The sequence below is a fragment of the Miscanthus floridulus genome, chromosome 8, assembly GCF_019320115.1.
Source record: "Miscanthus floridulus cultivar M001 chromosome 8, ASM1932011v1, whole genome shotgun sequence".
NCBI classification, from domain to species: Eukaryota; Viridiplantae; Streptophyta; class Magnoliopsida; order Poales; family Poaceae; genus Miscanthus; species Miscanthus floridulus.
The window spans coordinates 43,449,181-43,470,515 of NC_089587.1; the positions used below are offsets into that span (position 1 = coordinate 43,449,181).

The following is a 21,335-nucleotide window of genomic DNA, read 5'->3' on the forward strand; positions in this document are numbered from 1 at the left end:
GGTCCATCCATTTATTTTTTACTTTTTATAAGAGTTCCATCCAATGTTAACGAACTGGTACAACATTTTCTCTCACGACAGAACAGCGTAAGCCGGTTTATTAGCCGCAGAAATCATCAGCTGAACAGGACCGTGGTATCCAACGAGGCACGCTAGCAAAACACAACTCGCAGGTGAGAGCCTTATTTCTACCTCCCCTCTTATACATTTGCAAGAGAAGCATAATTTAGAGAGTGGTGAGCATTTTTAGTACGTTGCATCGAGAGATTAATCGAGTCGTGCCAGGTGATTGCTTTGCAAATAGATTTGCATGTTATTCTTGGATATTTTCACCTCCAAGGTGGTTTAGAGGTTGGCTCCGTAGAAGCACGAGTTTGTGAGGGGCTCTTGTGCTTATCTTCACCGGAGGAAGGCAAAGAACAATTTAGTGGATATAGGGTGTGGAGTGGTTCTACCGACTTAGAGATTAAGCGTTCGAGTAGTGAGGCAAGCTTGCAGGATTGTAAGGCTCGATGGATGAAAGAGGAACATTCAACCCACCTCAACGTGAATGAAGGGTGACTGGCAGTCACTGAGACCAAAAAAAAAAATGGCGTCTCCAAATGTTTGGTACTGGTGTATAAGAGTGGAGTTGACACCATCGTTTAAGGTAGTAGAGGACAGAGTAATAGGCCAAAGCTGAGCGACAATAAAACAAATAACGATATCCTGAAATACTCTCAAGTGAAGTGCTATAACGGTGTATTCTGTGCGCTTGCGAAATTCTCTACACGAGCATAAGAAATACCAACATATGTGGAATAAGTTTCCTACTAAAACAAGATCACCCCACTATTTATATGAGTGAATCATGGCCGATATTGAGATCCATCTATCCAATGCTCAAAAGCATATCTATCTATACTTTCTATCTTTTACATCAAGCTCTTCCAACACCCTTGTTGTCCATCACTTCTCTCGATGAGATTTACCCCCATTCTTAACTTCTAGGTGGCCTTGCTTCTGCTTGGGCACCTCGTTGTGCATCTCTCCAATGGGTCTTTTAGGGAAGCGTTCGTGAGGGGTGAAGAATGAGCCATGAATCGGGCGTATCACTTGGACCTCCTTCCACTATGTATCTAGTTTCTAGACTGTTTGCGGCCTTGAGGTATCTAGCCTATGTTGGCCAAATCTAATGTGAACGCAAGCGACTACGCCCCTATTAGTGCCGGATTTGGCTCTGACAGTGGGCAATCGGCAGTGATGGGACAACCTCATCATTGTCGGGTCAATAATTAGCCCTGGGCGTTCGGTTCTACCGAACTGAACCGATCGGTTCTTCGATTTTTGAACAAGTTCGGTTCTCAAAAAACCAGTACCGATCGTTTTTTCAAAAACATAGAACCAACCAAGTTCGGTATCGGTTCCGAGTAGAACCGAAAAACCGAACAGTACCCAAAATCCATGTAACAACATGTTCAATAGAGTGCTAACTTCTAAAGCAAGGCATCAGCATTCAGCAAGAGTGCAAGACACTAAGACAGCACACTACTACACTAGCACAACACAACACAAATACTGAAATACATCCAGGTGACCAGGCAATCGCCAATCAGCAAGGCAATCAGCAAAGCAGCAAATTTCGGTTAGTTCGGTTAACCGAGGGGGAACCGATTTTACCGAACAAATTTCGGTTCCTCGAAAATGAGAACCGAACAGGGAACCGAGACTTCGGTTCTCGGTAAATTCGGTTCGGTTCACGGTTTTTTCGGTTTGGTTCTCGGTAAAATTTGCCCAGGGCTATCAATAATCGACAACTATCAGTGCCTGATTTGGCTCCGACAATGGGCAATCGGGAGTGATGGGGTAGCCTCATCAATGCCGGGTCAAGAACCAGCAATGATAAATGGTACAAAAATAAAAAAATGTGTTTCTCAAAATTCGCACTCAGATCTTCTCAATGTAAACGTCCCCTCGAGCGCACATACCAGTTGAGCTACACAACAAATGTGATTATAAAGCTAGCGCTATCCTTTTAACTACACTATTTTGAATCTTATATTATATATTTGATACTCATAATGATCTTAAATGAAAAAGTTATTAGCCGCAAAATTGTAGATCTCGTCAAGTACTATAACTTTGAGGTTGACTTTATTTCTATCTGATATTGTTAATCATCTCAAATCTGATATGAGAACTTATATTGCATATTTGGACTTATAAACCATCTCAAATCAAAAGTTATCAACCACAAAGTTTTAGATGTCTTTAAACTCTACAATTTTGATAGAGGTTTCTCTTAATCCAATATCATATGAAAAAGTTGTGATTTTTTTTTTGCAAAATAGGTTATCACTACCGGTTTGTGGCTTGAATGATAATCTACCTGGCCGGCCTCGGGTGTGCTACGACTGTCGGTTCAACCCACCCGAAAGGTGAACAGTGATATACTTAGGTGGTGTTTGGATCCGGTGACTAAAATTTAGGAGGTGTGTCGGAAGGATGTTGCATGGGGTGTTCGGATACTAATAAAAAAACAAATTACATAATCCGTCAGTACTCCACGAGATAAATTTTTTAAGCCTAATTAATCCATCATTAGCACATGTTTACTATAGCACCACATTATTAAATCATAGACTAATTAGGCTTAAAAGATTCATCTAGCAAATTAGTCGTAAACTATGTAATTAGTTTCATAATTAGTCTATATTTAATACTTTATGCATATGTCTAAACATTCGATGGAACAGCGACTAAAATTTAGGAGGAGCAAGCAAACACCAACACCACCTTATTGCTACGGGCTCAACCACACCCGTCAATGATAGCCCATAGTGATTACATCTGTTCTAGCTTACTGAGCAAACTACTCTAGCTATAGCGACTTCTATGTTCTCTGCAGTTCGGCATGAGAAGCCTGAGTTGGCCTAAGGCTGTGTTTGGTGGGGCTCCGTGGGCTCCAGCTCTGCACTGTAGAACAACTGTAGCAGAGCCCGGAGGAGCCATGGAACCGCAGCTTCTCTGAGCCTGTTTGGCATTGGCTCCTCCTGAGCGGCTCCTCCGGAGGAGCCGGAGCCGTTTTGGAGGAGCCACAAATTGTGGCTCCTCCAAAACGGCTCCGGCTCCTCTGTTTTTTACTGAAAAACGACTCCTCCAAGAAATCGTTTGGCAGGGCTCCTCTGGAGGAGCCGGAGCCGGAGCCGGAGAGGAGCCCTGCCAAACAGGTCCTCTATCTCATCTCTTAGGTCTACAGGAGCCGGAGCCTTTTTTTTTTCAACCAGCACAGGGATATGCAGTGCCCTAACGTACAGGAGACTAGCAGCCGGAGCCGGAGCTCACGGGAGCTGCACCAAATATTTTTTTTTTAATTTTAACACTTCTTGAAAACTAATTTTAAATCTAACATGGTTGATTTTTTTTAAACTAACACTTTTGGCCGCGTCTATTGCCCTGGCGCTGCCAAATGCCTGTGCCGCGCCATGCATGGTGGCGCGGCAGCTAGCTGATGTGACGACGACCGGAATCGTGACCGTTGACGTGGCAGGGCCTGCTGCGCCACCGATCTTGGCGCGGCAGTGCTGCGCCACGGCGCATGGCGCGGCGGTACCTGGACGGTTTACCGCCTCCACCGTGCCTCGTGCTTGGAACTGCGCCACTCGCCGCGGCCACGCGCCCATCCACCTATTGCGGCCACTACCGAGGCCTATGCGGCCAATGAACTTCGCACCGGCGACCACCCCGTCACTACATGGCATCGAACTCTGCGCCGACGTCGAGCTCCGTGTTGATGAGCCTTTTGCAACAGGATGTTTCACGCGTTTCAGATGTATGTTTCATGTGTTTTCCCTTTCAACGTCCGCCCATATTAACCACCGTAATGACTGGTCTTCAGTTCCCCCTTACACGCCTCTCACATTAATTATAGGTGAATCAATCGATCACAAGCACTCGTGGACTCGTGGTGTTGCTCCTTAACAACTCATAGGATATATACGTACGCACTCATCGTGGAAGTTCATCAGATGCTTTCAACTTGTGACCTCCTCCTTCCTATCTATCTTTTCAGCTCCATAGAATAGATAGAAATGCAACTATAAAGCTGCGATCCTAGATTCCTGGTGGATGATCTTCAAGTTGTGGGGATATATAATCTGTTCCTCAATTGTTATTCGGTGCTCATCTGTTGTGTAGTATCTTGGGACGCTAGGAAAGCTAATCATGACGGCAGTGCTGCCACGACGCATAGAAACGAATATGAAGCAAATAAATGAAGTCCGTGTGCAAGTTCACAAGCTGCCACATAACATTTTCATTGATTTGACATAAGTTCGACATAGCATAACCAACTTAGCCTGCAAGTTTCGGACGTCAATAATAGTTCGACCTAACAAACTAAAACCCAGGAGTGTAAGGATCCCTCGGACGCCTCTGTCTCTTCGGATTTGTTGGCAACACATTGGGAGTGTAGCCAACATCGGTATGGTCGCGTCGATGGTGCATACGGCTCGTACCCTGCAAGTATATGATACGCACGATTACTTATAATTCTTTATGATCGTTAGTTCATGGAGCATACGTATTTAAAGAAACTACCTTTGTTAGTACCTATGAGGCTCCTTGGGTACCAAACGGGGCACCACCTAGCTGAGACATGCCGATCTCGTCCTGCGCCCAATTGTCCCACTGGTCGTGCTGTCTGCGGAAGCCCGGGGGGTCGTCGTCGTCATCCTCATCGACCTCGGTTGTAGGGTCCTTCCCAGCGCTATGATGTGGTGGTGTACGCACCGCGGAACTGGCACCTGTCATCTGCTGAGAAGAGCCGGCTGGTGTCCTCAAAGAGGCTGAAGACATGCCACCCGATCGTGCCGGGAGTGGCGGTTCCTCATAAGGAGTGTCCATGCAGCTCAGCTTCTGAGCTAGCTTCCTGCAGCTCTTCTTCACCTTCTGCATAAATAGACGTTAAAGTTAGTGCATTTCCCAAACGCATATACACTGAACAAACATTTTCGGAACGAATAAGTTTATGTTTACCTCCACAAAAGCCGCGAGAACGCCTGGCCCCTGCCCTCTAGACTCGTGAAGCCAAAACGCTGCTTCGTTGGATAGCCTTGACAATTGTATCGCCTAGGAACAGAAACACGGTTGGACAGTTTTAGTACACATACTTAATACCAAAAGGATAACAAATTGTACCATTCAAGTATCTTACCACGTATCTTTGAAGCGGGGCTCTCTGTAGCTGTGTCCTCCCTAGTGGTAACGTCGTACACATCTTCGATGACATCTTTCTCCGAGTCCTCGTAAATCGCCTCCTTAGTGTACGGGGGCTTGATATGTGTCCTCGTAGACCTATGAAGCCACCACAGGTACTCGTCGAATGTGTGCTGGTCGTGTGGAGGACCCGCATGGACCGGATGTCGTACCCTGTTCTACCACAAATGGATGTGCGCGCTGTGTGTCACGCGCCAATCCTTGGTCTTGTACCTCTTCCTACGGTCATACCTATAACGAAACGATGTTAGTTGTACCACACACACCTCTAAATTATAGCTTTATTATTAATTGATAACACACCCGTGCAATGCTTGGTTGGTGGAGTAAAGCGGTGGTGGGCAACCTGTCATTCTTTCAAACTGTCTGCAGACCCTGATGGGCAAGTGAATTTCAACCACATGGAAGAAAATAAGAGGGACGTCGCAGCGATACTCGTCTGACTCGTCCCTAGTGACAGGACTGAGATAGTACTAGAGCTCCAGAGCATCCAAGGACACCAATGCACCTGAAATTTCGTAATTGAGTTAGGTTGTGATATAGTGTATATCGAACAAGACACATGTATGATAGTAAAGAGAGCGTAACCTGGTGCTGTGTCAAGACGTCGAGATCGTCCATGTACTCCCTGTACTTGCGCCTCGCATTCCCTCTAACTAACTCTGCTTTCGTCCAGATATACAGAGCTGTAGGGAGTGTATCTTGCCTGTTCCATCGCTGCATTGAACACGATAATGAATTAGCCATTAATAATCTCATCATATGTAACTGCCTCAAAGAATATAGTGAACCAAAGTACTTACCGATAAACCATTATTAAGGGGCCTCCCAATGGGCCATCGTTCCCAACACCAAACCTGGAATAGGTAGGAGCAACCCCCAAGGTTCGCATATCCTGAGGTGCGACGACAGGCAACACATAGCTATCGATACGTCCATGTCAGGACTGCGCTGCCCTAGCTGTACGTCGCTATGTTCTCCCACGGCTGGCGTAGTATGTCAAGAAAGATCCAGCTGATGGTGTTGCCCGAGGCGTCTGGGAAGAGGAAAGCACCAAGAAAGTGCCAGAGCCACACTCGAGCGAACCTGTCGATCAGAGCCTCCTCAGCCTGTGGGTCCAAGTAATCAAAGCGCTCTATGATCCAGGACGATGAAACACCAGAACTTTTCCTGAAATTGATCAAGGAAAATGAGACCCGATGGCTGCAGGAAAGCAATGCAAGTATTAAATAGGCTTGAATTACTCACTTATTTTTCTTGGAAGCCTCGTCGTCCGGTGGAAAAAAGCCAGTAAACTGAGCCACCAGCTCTCTCCAGTGATCGTTGTCAACTATCCCTATCACTGGAAGTCCCCCCAACCGAAGGCCTAAAATAACCTTCACATCCTGCATGGTCAAGGTCATCTCGCCACAAGGTAGGTGGAACGTGTGGGTCTTAGGCCTTCATCTGTTATAAGAATAGAACGACTGTTAGTTGCCTCAAATTTGTTACAAGAAAGTTTACGTACAAAGAATGCACTCGCACCTGTCTACAGCTGCAGTAAGTAGTGCTGGGTCAAGGGGCGGAAGACCATGGTTGACAACACGGACAAGCTCGAGGAAGCCGGCATGCCGTATGTACAGCGCGTAACGCTCGTCCCACTGGTGTGCCCTGGTGTGCGTGCAGGGCCTCAAAGGAGGCAAGGCCACCTCTGCGTCGTTGTCACTCAAGATGTGTGCTCGGTGCTAGTCGTCGTACTCCACCTCAAGAATATGGTACAACGGGTGCTACGTGGGAGGCATCCTGTTACAAATTGATAAACAAAGCGTTAGAGTATTCAAATTAACAAAATTCAAATTAACATTATGTAGCATTGCAAAATTTGAACTACTTGTTATGCAATATGAAAGCACATGTATATATTCAAAGTAAAATTAACAGACATATCACGCACTAGTAACATAAACAACTTCACTAGGAATATAAGCATTTGAGGAAACTTCATGAAGTCATCAAAATCGAAGTATCATGCACTAGTAAGTACCGACATTTGTAAACTAGTATCTATACCCAAAATCCCTAACTAAATAACTAACTATAAACTAAATAATAAATACCTAATCAATCTCTAAACCCAAAATCCTAACGTCAAACCTAAAAACTACCTACGTAAATCACAAACAAATTCACTAACCTAACTATCCTAAATCAATAACTATCATAAATCAATAACAATCATAAAACCCTAACTATCCTATATTACTAATTATCCTAAATCACTAATTATCCTAAAACAATAATAATCAAAATAACATGAAATCGAGAGGGAGGTACCTTAAGAGCGGGTGTCCTTGACGCGCCGGCGTTTGTGGCGCGGCCGGCGCGGGCACGACCGGCGTTGGCACGGGCGGGCGGCTGGCGGTGGGCGGGCGGGGGGTTCGCTCGCGATATTTATTCAGCTCTGCCGCGTCACGGATCAGGGCGCGGCAGTGCCGCGCCAAGATCGGTGGCGCGGCAGGCCCTGCCCCGTCAGCGGTCAGCGATTCCGGTCGCCGCCACGTCAGCCCTCTGCCGCGCCACCATGTATGGCGCGGCACAGGCATTTGGCAGTGCCAGGGCAATAGGCGCGGCCAAAAGTGTTAGTTTTAAAAAAAACCCGACCATGTTATATTTAAAATTAGTTTTCAAAAAGTGTTAAAATTAAAAAAAAATTCGCACCAAAAGGTGCCTAAGTTTCGCTACAGTCCTCCACTCACGGTGGGCTGGCTTGGTAGCAGAAGAATCAAACTGGATCGGCCCGGCGTCATTAGCTTTATGGGCCTTGTACAGTTGAGACAATCCTAAATTGTCTCCCAGTGCTATACAGTTCTTGAATGATATTTCACCAAAAATAGTTCTGAATAGAATCGGTACACCAAATAAGTCGTGAGATTATTTGTTTTCGTCCGCTTATAATAAAGTGCTAATTGACTATCCTATACCCTAGTTTAAGAAAAAAAATATGCCACTGCTAGCTTCGACGTCCAGACGGACGCTTGCAGCTGTAGTCCGTTTTTGCGCCCCATTTCGCGTCCATGTGGGGCCGTGTTGCCCGGACATAGCCCGCTCACGCCTGCATTTCGCGCGCCCACGCGGGGGCCGCGCTGCCCAAACGTCGCCCGTGCGGTTACCGCTTGCGCCCCCTCCCGCTTCTCACGCGTATTTCATGTGCAACATCTGATCTACTTTTGAAACATCCAAATGCAACACTTGAACATACAAAAGAAGACAGATGAAACACTTGAAACATGCGTTTAAAACACTTGTAAAAACACCCGAAAACACGTGAAAACCATTGCATATATACACAACATCTAGATAAAACACTTGTAACATATGTGTGAAATATATGCAACATCCAGATAAACATGCTTGCAACATATGTCTGAAAAACAGATAAAAAATTGGGAACAAATGCTTGCAACATATGTGTACAACCATTGCAACATATACAAAATCCCAATATACCTTTTTTGCAACATCAGTATGAAAACACTCAACACGCCTCTGAAACATCTGAGACACATGGAACATACGCTTGCAACATGCACTTTAAGTGCAACATCACCTTGCTGCTTGGGAGAATAGAGGCTCGTCAGCGTATGGAGTTCACTAGATACAGCGCCCTAGCCACGGCGGCTTCGCGACTGGGAGAGGGTAGCCGCGAGCCACGCCTGGCAGGGCTGGAAGCCGAGCGTCACGACTGTGAGCGTGGCCGCGCGCCGCGCCTGGTAGGGCCAGCGGCCGAGCGCTGTGCCTTGGAGACGGCAGGCCGCGCCGCTCCGACCTAGGCTGTGGAGGGCGCTGCGGGTGCCTCATGCCTGGTCCTCGCGGTGGCCATTGTCCCTAGAGCGGATAGGAGCGACTGGACGAGAGTAATATTTTTTTGAGAAACTCCTGAGCGGATATGAGCGGATAGGAGGGGGCAGTTGGGCTGGCGTCGCGGCCCACCAACGAAGCGTCTTGTGCAGGCGGACGCCCGCTTCCCCAGCATTATCAAAATATTAGTGTAAGAAAGTAATCCGGTCAAAGACAAGCAAAGCACGACTATAACACTTGTAGGTGGATTTTTCTTATAATGTGTTGAGAGTGAGTATTTTATCTATATTTTATTTTATTTTATATGATATGGTAGTCTTAAAAACAACACGCTATGAAACTAGTCATTGATACTGGCCTAATGAGGTCGTCATATAAATTAAATCTGGGGAAATATTAACTTGTGCATGCATGCATACGGCCAACGCAGAATTCAGAAAAGATTCTGAGAGCAGTCGCAGATTCTTGATCTCTCTATTCCCTGAAGCTAGAAACCAACAACAAGCAGTTGGTTAACCATTTTCACTATATATATATATATATGTGTGTGTGTGTAAAAGGTAGCGTAGAACATGCCAAAAGCGAGATGTGGATCCACACGTGCATATACAAAGCACGCGTCACACTAAGCAAGGACCGTGACCAGTTCCTGGCAAACCAACATTTTTCAATGAAATCTATTAGCATCGCAGTGCAATGTAAGATGACCTAGTCTTCAGTGTTCTCTAATCTCCGCGTGCGTTGGATTTTCGCAGGGCTACTGCACCCATATGCAGCACTGTAGCAAAAGCCGGTTTTCCCTCTCCTCCCCTCCCCCTCTCACTGACGCCGTCACTGTTCATCAAAGCCGCACAAGCCAGTTTTCCTGGCTTCTCCCCCGCGCGCTACAGTGTTTTTGCTACAGCGAGAGAGAAAAGTAGGAGAGAGAAAACCGGCCTTTTGCTACAGTGTTGCTACAGTGCTTTTGTCAGATAAGCCGAAGCCGGTTGAAGCTGTCCCAAACGGGGCCGTAGTAGTTCACATGTGTAGTATTGGGTTTGTACATATTGCAACCACTTGGCATCAAACATATCGAAAAATAAGAGGGCAATTAATCAACTACCATGCATGTTTTAAATGCTCTGTTATTGGACGCTACTACTCCACCATCGGGTATAAATAAGCACCTCGATCATTGAGTTAAACTCACACAAAGACACAACACAAAGACACGTACGTACACAATCACACAGATCGAGAGACACATCTCTCATCAGGGTTGCCTATTGGTCCAGTGCAAATTATAAGCCACCAGCGCTAGGTATGGACACAACCAAAGCGGCAGTCGTAGCCTTTGTGCTGCTTGTGTTCTTCATGACACTTCTACATAAATCTTTTGTAGAGACGGCTCCACATGATTTATAGAGGCAGTTTGACCAGTCGACCCTATCATACCATCTCTACAAATCATGCATTTGTAGGGACGGTTCCCAGACCGTCCTTACAAATCGATTTGTAGAGGCGGCTGGTGTTATCAGCCGCCTATACAAATAGATTTGTAGGGACGGCTGTAGTACCAGCCGTCCCTATAATACCTGTTTGTAGGGACGGTTTAGTCTAGAACCGCCCCTACAATATATTTTTCCGCTATTTTTTTTAAATTTACAATTCAAATTCGACCGGAATATATATATATATATATATATATATATATATATATATATATATATATATATATAATTTAAATCTGACCTGAACATATATAATTCAAATCTGACCACAAGCACAAGGTATTGGTCCTGAGGATTTCTACCTAAATGAACGTTACAAGTATGTATACAAACGTATAAGCTAATAAGGATTGTCGATATGTATACGTCTTGAGAATCAATATGAAGTAACTGGGCTCATGCACACTGGACAGCTCATACACACCTGCAAAAATATAATTAACTGAATAACTTTGCTTGTTAGTAAGCACACCTCCAAAGTAACTGGGCTCGTAACACAAGTTAGTAAACTGTGGGTATATAACTAAAGAGAGCCTAAACAAAATCTTAAAAAAATAAATAAGATAGTAACCTATGAAGCTAAAGTGTTAGTTCCCAAATTCACAAAAACTTGGGCACTGTTAATGAGTTCCAAGTTATTTAAAGCCGTAATTGAGAAGAAACAGAAGTAAATAAAATATGGGTATACAACTAAAGCCCTCAGTGTGTGCGCCTAGCTGCATCTAAAAAAATATGGGCTGAGCGCTAATTGAGAGAACAAATGGCCTAGTTATGGAACTGTAAAATTCAGCTCTGGATCATGTACCCCTAAATTCCTTGATTTACATCATTTTTGATAGGAAGCAGAAATAGTGATCAGAATTATGAGGTATGCAAGCAAATAAAAGACCTCCAATTTTACAACCAAAGACACATATACTGAAGTAAATAAAAAAACAGTAAAGAAAATTAACCTTTGGACAGCCGGTTACTAGGCGACATCTGCTATTAGCTGAAGAAAGCCTCAAGCCGTGTGCAACCTCCAATTTTGCCCCCATCTTCATCGTTTATTATCTGAAGACAAGTCCATCTTTAGATCAAACTAAAAGAAATTCTGTAAATAAAACTATCAAACATCCATGACTTTTTTTAATGAAAAAAGCATGATATAACATATATTTTTTACAACAAAATGACAAGCTACCATACAAGTATACAAAAAGGCTGCTTTTGCAGGAACACTTATGTAGTATGTTTAGGGCATTAGACAATTAGGATTGCTAAAATCATAACAATGTTCATAAACAAACTAGTAGCAGTGCTAATCTGCTTTTCCAGGAATACTTAAACTGTATGGTTAGGTACTTAAGCTTCAAAAAAATATACAATGTTCATAAACTAACTAGCAGCACTAACCTATCTGCAGACCTTGAACTAATCTGGGTAAAACATATGAAAACTCATACAGATCTCTAGAAGTACATCTACAAAGCTGCCAATTTACAGAGTACATACAGACTATTATGAGCCATGGTGATAAAATGAAACACAGGATTGTCATTGGAAAAATACTTGTGATTTTCTTCATTGCTGTAACCAAGATAACAAGCTACAATTATGATTCCATGAAATCAAGTGACCCACAAAAAGATCAAGTATGATGTACAGAGAAATTATTCAGGATCCCAAGACTGAACATTAATATGAACTAAGTCAGGAAATTTGGATGGTGTTATTCCAACCTCAATACCTCACTCATTGCATTAAATATAGAACATGTACATACACCAAGATTCTCCACACATATTGTTTATCAATTGCATACTTCCAATTTCCTAACTCTAATAGGTCCTAGTCAAGACACAGATTATGCAAAGCTATAAAAATTTCCTGACTCCGTGGTCTGTACACTCATATTCTTACCTCAAGATCTATAAGGAGCAACATTTATTCTTATTGCAAACACTAAATATTTAGATTAAAATAATTTGGTCAACATTTTTTTTGAGATTATGCCCGACCTTAACCAAATTATGAACACATGATGAACCAGATGTATTACAATCTACTAATCCAAGATAGGAAGGCATCATGACTGAGAAATGCTTAAGCTGATATGTTATATTGGATTGGTGTTTCTATGTTGGGGTATAAACACTTCCTTGCGGGATTCAGCTGAGAATAAAACAAAATATAAACCCGTAGTGATTGGTGAATCAAATGTATTTCAATCTATATACTAACCCAGGCTAGGAAAACGTCAAGTACTAATAATCTGGCAGTCATATGTACAGTTTGTGGCTGAAAATATATTTGTCAGCACTTCAATGTATTATCTACCTATTTGTAAATTATCAGGTGGTAATACCAAGGCAGGTACATCTAGAGCTAGATCTGTACCATGCTTCCTGGCAATGGTTATCCCCCAATGATCTAAGGATCATAACAGTATCTACCAATTCAACTGATTGAAACTATAAGAATCATCTATCTGGTCTGAAACATGAAACTGCAATTGCTGGCAAGAACATAATTCATTGACTGATATTTTCACAGCCCAATCCTTGGAAATACAGTACCATCAGATTTGAGTGCGAACTATGATCAAGTAACAAGCACATATACCACCATTGTTAATGTGATAAATACAAAAATAAATGTATGAACAAATGAGCACATACCATTATTTCTGATATAGAATGGCAACCAGTTGAAAGGTACTAATATGGCTAGAGGGGGGGGGGGTTGAATAGCCTATTTAAAAATATACAAATCAACTAGAGCAATTTGATTAGTATGACAAATAGCTAAATGCAAACTTGCTCTAGCTCTACAAGGGTTGCAAGCCACCTATCCAACAATTCTAGTTGCAATGATTACTACACACACAACTTGCTATGATACTACTCACTAAGAGCTCTCAAACGTGCTACTCTAAAGAGCTCCACTAGATGAATTTAAATAACAATGCAAGCTCTCAATTCTAATTACACTAAAGAGCTTGCTACAACTAGTTTGCAAGAATATAAGAGAGTGAGTAGGGTGATTATACCGCCGTGTAGAGTGATGAACCAATCACAAGATGAATATAAACCAATCACCGGGAGAATACCAAATGGCAAGAGACAACCGATTTTCTCCCGAGGTTCACGTGCTTGCCAACACGCTACGTCCTCGTTGTGTCGACCAACACTTGGTGGTTCGGCGGCTAAGAGGTGTTTCACAAACCTCGTCCACACGATAGGACACCACAAGAACCTACCCACAAGTGAGGTAACTCAGTGACACGAGCAATTTACTAGAGTTACCTTTTGGCGCTCCACCGGGGAAGGTACAACTCCCCTCACAATCACCGGAGACGGCCACGAACAATCACCAACTCGTGCCGATCCTCCACCGCTGCACCAAGCCGTCTAGGTGGTGGCAACCACCAAGAGTAACAAGTGAAATCCACAGCGCAACACGAATACCAAGTGCCTCTAGATGCAATCACTCAAGCAATGCACTTGGATTCTCTCCTAATCTCACAAAGATGATGAATCAATGATGGAGATGAGTGGGAGGCGTTTGTTTAAGCTCACAAGGTTTCTATCTCAATAAAAATGTGCAAGAGAGTGAGCTTCAACCGGCCATGGGGCTTAAATAGAAGCCCCCATGAAATAGAGCCGTTGTACCCCTTTACTGGGCACAACGCGGGCTGACCGGACGCTCCGGTCATGTTGACCGGATGCTGGACCCAGCGTCCGGTCGCCCGATGTAAGCCACGTGTCATTCTGAGTTAAACCTGAGCTGCCAGATCTCAACGGCTATTAACTGACCGGACGCTCTGGTAAAACTGACCGGACGCTGGAGCCTCAGCGTCCGGTCGTTTACAGTAAGCTCCCCGAGGCGATTTTTCACGACCGGACACGTCCGGTCCACCTCGACCGGACACAGCCCAGCGTCCGGTGCAATATCCTAGGTATTGTGCCGACATGTCTGTCCGATCGGATGTAGACGCCAGCGTCCAGTCAGTTTTAGACCCAGCGTCTAGTCAGTAGACCGATGCTGGTGTCTTTACTGACACGCCTGACCGGACGCGCCGGTCCATCCATGACCAGCGTCCGATCACAGTGCAAACAGCGAGACTGACCTCCTTTCTCCTCCATCTTCTTCACCCTTGCTCAAATGTGCCAACCACCAAGTGTGTCACCTTGTGCACATGTGTTAGCATATTTTCACAAACATTTTCAAGGGTGTTAGTAATCCACTAGATCCTAAATGCATATGCAATGAGTTAGAGCATCTAGTGGCACTTTGATAACCGCATTTCGATACGAGTTTCACTCCTCTTAATAGTACGGCTATCTATCCTAAATGTGATCACACTCACTAAGTGTCTTGATCACTAAAACAAAATAGCTTCTACATTTTATACCTTTGTCTTGAGCCTTTTGTTTTTCTCTTTCTTCTTTTCAAGTTCAAGCACTTGATGTTTACCATGCCATCACTATCGTCATGATCTTCGCCATTGCTTCATCACTTGGAGTAGTGCTACCTATCTCATAATCACTTGGATAAACTAGGTTAGCACTTAGGGTTTCATCAATTAACCAAAACCAAACTAGAGCTTCCACTAGTAGAGGAAGGTGTAGGCAACGAGCTTGGAGAAAATAGGCAGAATGCATATGGCTCCATGCCAGGCAGTTTCCATGCCTCCACGAACCCGATTGCTCTCGGCAATTGTGATCATATTTCTAGCTCGAACTCGTCATCCTCATTCCCTTGAACCTCTTTCTTATCCTCCCCAAGCAGCCCTACTTCCTCCCCACCATCCCCATTCATCTCAACCTCCATTACCTCCACCTCCAAGCCAGCCTCGCTCGGGTGCGCGACCAAGAACACTAGCACGACAACTCCGAGCGCCGCGATGACGACCGCAGGAACCAAGAAGGACCAGCCCCATCCAAACTCGAGCACGACCACGGCGAGGACCGAGCCGACGATGTTCCCGACAGAGGTGTGCGAGTTCCACACCCCCATGATGGTGCGCTTGGAGGCGTGGCCAAACCAGTTCCCGATGACGGCGACCACGCAGGGCCACCCGGCGAACTGGACGCCGCCGCTAGCAACCTGCGCGGCCACGAAGAAGGCAAGCTCGTGGACGTCGAGGAAGTAGGCGGCGCTAAGGGCCGCTACGCCGGGATTGGCCGTCCCTGGGGCGCCACCATTGGGGACAGTCCGTGGGAACGACCTGCATGCCGCCGTGGTGGTGCGCGCCTGTGGGGACGACCGACGCCGGAGGGGCCAAACCCTAGGCTGCCGTTCGCGCCACTACGACCCGCTGCCTTACGTCGCCAGGAGGATGGGTAGTGGTGGAGGACCAGGAGGAGGAGGAGGAGAAGGAAGAGGACAAGGGTGGCTGCCGCCGCGCGGAGGGCCGGCCACCACCGAGGTCGCCCTGCGCCGTCGCCTCGCTCGTGTCGCGACACGGGAGCGTAAGAGAGAGAAGAGGGGATGAGTGGGCCGACTGTGCTCTAGAATATATACTTGAGACCAGCCACCCCTATAAATATATTTATAGGGGTGGTTTTTTATTCAGCCGCCCATACAAATATTTTTTGCATATTTTTAAATATTACTATTTGATATTTTTTTATAAACGTGTAAATGTATATATAAATGTAATAAAAATAATTTGCTATATTTTTCCATACACATAAAAAATTACTTGCTTATATATATATTTAAAATAAAAAAGTATATTTAAAAATTTTAAAATTTGAATTTGTGAACTTCGAATTGAATTTTAAGATAAAAAATGATCTAAAATAAAAATATTGTAAACATTAAAGTTGTAGAACTCATCAAGATGTACAACTTATATTTTGGTCATCTTTTCATTTGACAAAATTTGAAAAGTTTAAATTTTGAATTTCAATAAATGACAACTTCAAACAAGATTTTGAAAACTTAAATGATTTCAAATAAGAAAGTCATGAACATAAAAGTTGTTGAACACATCACTATCTACAACTTTTATTTTGATCATCTTTTCATTTGACAAAATTTGAATAGTTTAAAATTTGAATTTCAATAAATGACAACTTCAAACAAGATTTTAAAACCTTAAATGATCTCAAATAAGAAAGTCATGAACATAAAAATTGTTGAACACGTCACTATCTACAACTTTTATTTTGGTCATCTTTTGATTTGACAAAATTTGAACACATGACAACTTCAAAAAGATTTTGAAACCTTAAATGATTTCAACTATAAAAGTCATGAACATAAAAGTTGTTGAACTCATCACTATCTACAACTTTTATTTTGGTCACATCTTCATATGACAAAGAGTTAGTAAACATTGTTCATAAATTCATATATCACTCATAGTTTCATGAACTATATGAGAGACATGTTGATTTGTGAACAATATTTACTATCACTTTGTCAGATTAAGAAATAACTAAAATAAAAGTTGTAGATCTTAATGAGTTATACATCTTTGGTATTCATCACTTTTTCACCTGAAATCATTTAGTATTTCAAAATCTTGTTAGAACTTGTAATTTTTTTAAATTTAAAAATTTAAATTGCTCCAACTTTGTCAAACGAAAAGAATGACCAAATCAACATGGTACTTGATAGTGCATGATTTTAGAAAATTTGAGAAAAAAAATCATCACACTTAGAGTTAGTACGAGAGAGAAAGACTAGTTACAAATTTTACCTAGAGATTAAAAAGAAAAATCATAACTGTTCATGATGATAAATGATGATCAAGTGTGATTTCTCTTTTTAATCTGTGGCTGAAACTTGTAACTAGTTTTTCTTCCTCGTACTAACTCCAAATGTGATGGTTTTTTTTCCAATTTTTTTTAAAATCAGGCTCTATCATTTTAGCCTAGTCATATATGTTTTGTCACTAATTTTGGACAATTTAAATTTTGAATTTCAGAAAATAACAACTTTAAACCTGATTTTCAACCACTAAATGATTTCAGCTGTAAAGGTGATTAATATAAAAGTTGTTGAACACATCACTATCTACAACTTTTATGTTGGTCATCTTTTCATTTGATAAAATTTGAATAGTTCAAATTTTGAATTCCAATAAATGACAACTTCAAACAAGATTCTAAAACCTTAAATGATTTCAACTACAAAAGTCGTGAATATAAAAGTTGTTGAACTCATCATTATCTACAAAGTTTATTTTGGTCACTTCTTCATTTGACAAAGTGTTTGTAAACATTGTTCACAAATTCATATATTACTCATAGTTTCATGAACTATATGCAAGACATGTTGATTTATGAACAATGTTTACTATCACTTTGTCAGACGAAGAGATAACCAAAATAAAAGTTGTAGATATTGATGATTTCTACATCTTTGGTATTTATCACTTTTTCAGCTGAAATCATTTGGTGTTTCAAAATCTTGTGAGAACTTGTCATTTTTTAAATTTGAAAATTTGAATTGTCTAAACTTTGTCAAACGAAAAGAATGACCAAATCAACACGGTACTTGATAGAGCATGATTTTAGAAAATTTTAGGAGAACAAAACATCACATTTAGAGTTAGTACGGGGGAGAAGGCTAGTTACAAATTTTACGCAGAGATTAAAAAGAAAAATCACAACTGTTCATGATGATCAATGATAAATAAGTGTGATTTCTCTTTTTAATCTGTGGCTGAAACTTGTTACTAGTTTTTCTCTCTCATACTAACTCCAAATATGATGGTTTTTTTCCTAAAATTTTCTAAAATCACGCTCTATTATTTTAGTCTGGTCATCTATCTTTGCCACTAATTTTGGACAATTCAAATTTTGAATTTTAGAAAATGACAACTTCAAACCTGATTTTCAAACACTAAATAATTTCAGCTATAAAGATGATAAATATAAAAGTTGTTGAACACATCGCTATCTACAACTTTTATTTTGGTCATATTTTTATTTGACAAAATTTGAACAGTTCAAATTTTGCATTTTAATAAATAACAACTTCAAACAAGATTTTGAAACCTTAAATGATTTCAACATAAAAGTCACGAACATAAAAGTTATTGAAATCATCACTATCTACAACTTTTATTTTGGTCACTTCTTCATTTGACAAAGTTTTAATAAACATTGTTCACAAATTCACATATCACTCATAGTTTCATGAACTATATGCGAGACATGTTGATTTGTGAACAATGTTTACTATCACTTTGTCAGATGAAGAAATAACAAAATAAAAGTTTTAGATCTTGATGATTTATACATCTTTGATATTCATCATTTTTTCAGCTAAAATCATTTGGTGTTTCAAAATCTTGCTAGAACTTGTTATTTTTTAAATTTGAAATTTTGAATTACTCAAACTTTGTCAAACGAAAAGAATGACCAAATCAACACGGTACTTGATAGGGCATGATTTTAAAAATTTTGAGGAAAAAAATCATCACATTTGGAGTTAGTATGAGGGAGAAAGACTAGTTATAAATTTTAGGCAGAGATTAAAAAGAAAAATCACAACTGTTCATGATGATCAATGATGAACAAGCGTGATTTGTAGGGGCGGCTGGTGATTGAACCGCCCCTACAAGTCACAACACCGGGGGTGGCTGGTGAGTGAGCCACCCCTACAAATCGACCCATTTGTAGGGGCGGCTCGATCGTATCATTAGCTGCCCCTACTGTGCTATTTGTAGGGGCGGCTGGTATCATAGGTGCCGAGCATGTCCACTATTGGGGCGACTCCATCATCAGCTGTCACTAAAAAGATTGTACCGTGCTACAAACGTTTTTTTAAGTAGTGTATGGCTTCCACCTCCATGGGTTAGACCACGGATCAGCAGGACCAGGAGTTCGTGGCGCTCCACAACGCCGCCCGTCGCGAGGTGGGCGTCGAGGACGTGGTCTGGGACGAGACCGCGGTGAGGTACGCGCGTGCCTACGCGGCGGTCCGTGCCGCTGACTGCGGGCTCACCCACACGGACCAGGCCACGCGCGATAGCTTGGGCTACGGTGAAAACATCATGGTGGGCGCACCTGGCAGTGACTTGACGGTGGCCGAGACCGTGCAGACATGGTGCATTGGACGGCCAGAGGAGCTCAGGTGTGGGCACTACACCCAGGTGGTTGGGCGCGATACCAAGGCCATTGGCTGCGCGCGCGCCAAGTGTGTGAATGGCGGCGTTTTCATCAACTGCTACTATACACCAGCAGGCAACGTTCTCAACCAGCGTCCATTCTAGGGGCCTGCTGGCTTAATTGGTGTGGGTAATTAATATACCAGTACTACGAATATATCTATCTAACTATGCTATGGTACCCCTAATGTAACGCATGTTTGCTTCATTTACCTATGCAATCCAGATGTAACACTATATATATAAATAATGTATTTTGTGCCTTAAGTTTGGAATAAAAATAAACAGATATTGATGATAATATCATCACTGTTTAAATGTGCTTGTGTCGTGTGTACGCCATGAGTTAGTGATGACACCCTTCCTCCCTCCCTCTAAATGGAAAATGCAATAAAATGTAATGCAAAGTACTCCCTCCATGTTTCTAAAGAAGTTTTGAGGTTGTCGTAAGTCAAACATTTTAAACTTTGACCGTAGATAAATTCTTTTAGGTTGAATTTAAAAATATGGAAGTGATGTAAGTAGATTCATCTCAAAATATGGTTTTATAAAAGTATATATTGACTATGTTTTATAAATATTTTATAGCAAAGAGTAGCGATCAAAGTTGTTTTTCACTACTAAAAAAGCATTTGAAGAAATGCATTTTTTTAGAGGCGGCTCAATCTAAAATCCCTTCTAAAAATGGTTCACAAAACCAGCTGTCACTAGAAATACATTTGTAGGGGCGGCTGATAATTTCAGCCGCCTCTATAAATGACCCTATTTGTAGGGACGGCTCTAGATCCAGCCGCCTCAACAAATTGATTTATAGAGGCGGCTGGATCTAGAGTCGTCGCTACAAATAGGCGCTGAACAGTAGAATTACATATTAAAAATTGAATTTTTTAAACTACCTTATATGGAGAAACGACCAAAACGAAAGATGCAAATCTTGAAAAGTTATAGAACTTCGTAGTTGGCAAATTTTTTATTTGAAATCATTTATGTAAGAAAAATTATGTTGGAAGTTCTCACATTTGAAATTTGAATTTTGCAAACAACCTCGGATGGAGAAACGAACAAAAAGAAAGTTGTAGATCTCAAAAAGTTATACAACTTTGTAATTGATAACTTTTTTATTTGAATTCATTTATGGTCCCAAATACTCAGTTTAAAATTAGATCAAAATGAGGAGGACGAATTTGCCAAACCTACTCTACTAATGGACCGTTGTTTTCATTGCTAAACTAACCCCACAAAATCTCCCCTACTGTGATAGCTCTCAATCTATCTAACAAAACGGTACCCAGAAAAATAAGACCACGTCATGGCCGCGGAGCTCCTCCCCTACTAGAGCTCCCCACGCGAGCTCCTCGCGGGAGCAGCCATGGCCGCTCAGGGAGCCTCCGGCCACGCCAGCTCCGGCAACGCGCGCCCCGCGCCGCTCCTCCCGCCGCCAGCCCTCGCGCCCTGCCCCATTTGTGTTTATTTGTTTGACATGTGATTGTTCACATAAACCCCACTACCGAAGCAGATGTTATTTGAATGATATGGTCGTTTGGTCACCTGAAACTCTATCACTCTAACATCTTCGTTTTGGATGATTGCGCTCTACAATGTAGTCACCATGAAACTCACATAATGATTTGGTCACCGGA

General features: G+C 42.3%; 1 protein-coding gene across 1 annotated transcript; it reads left to right on the plus strand.

Moving 5' to 3' along the window:
- The first annotated feature begins 15,582 nt into the window (after positions 1 to 15,582).
- LOC136468959 (pathogenesis-related protein PR-1 type-like) lies at positions 15,583 to 19,800 on the plus strand. The gene is made up of 2 exons (XM_066467342.1): positions 15,583 to 15,693; positions 19,387 to 19,800. The coding sequence occupies exons 1-2, from the start codon at positions 15,583 to 15,585 to the stop codon at positions 19,798 to 19,800; spliced, it is 525 nt and encodes a 174-aa protein (XP_066323439.1).
- The last annotated feature ends 1,535 nt before the right edge of the window (positions 19,801 to 21,335 follow it).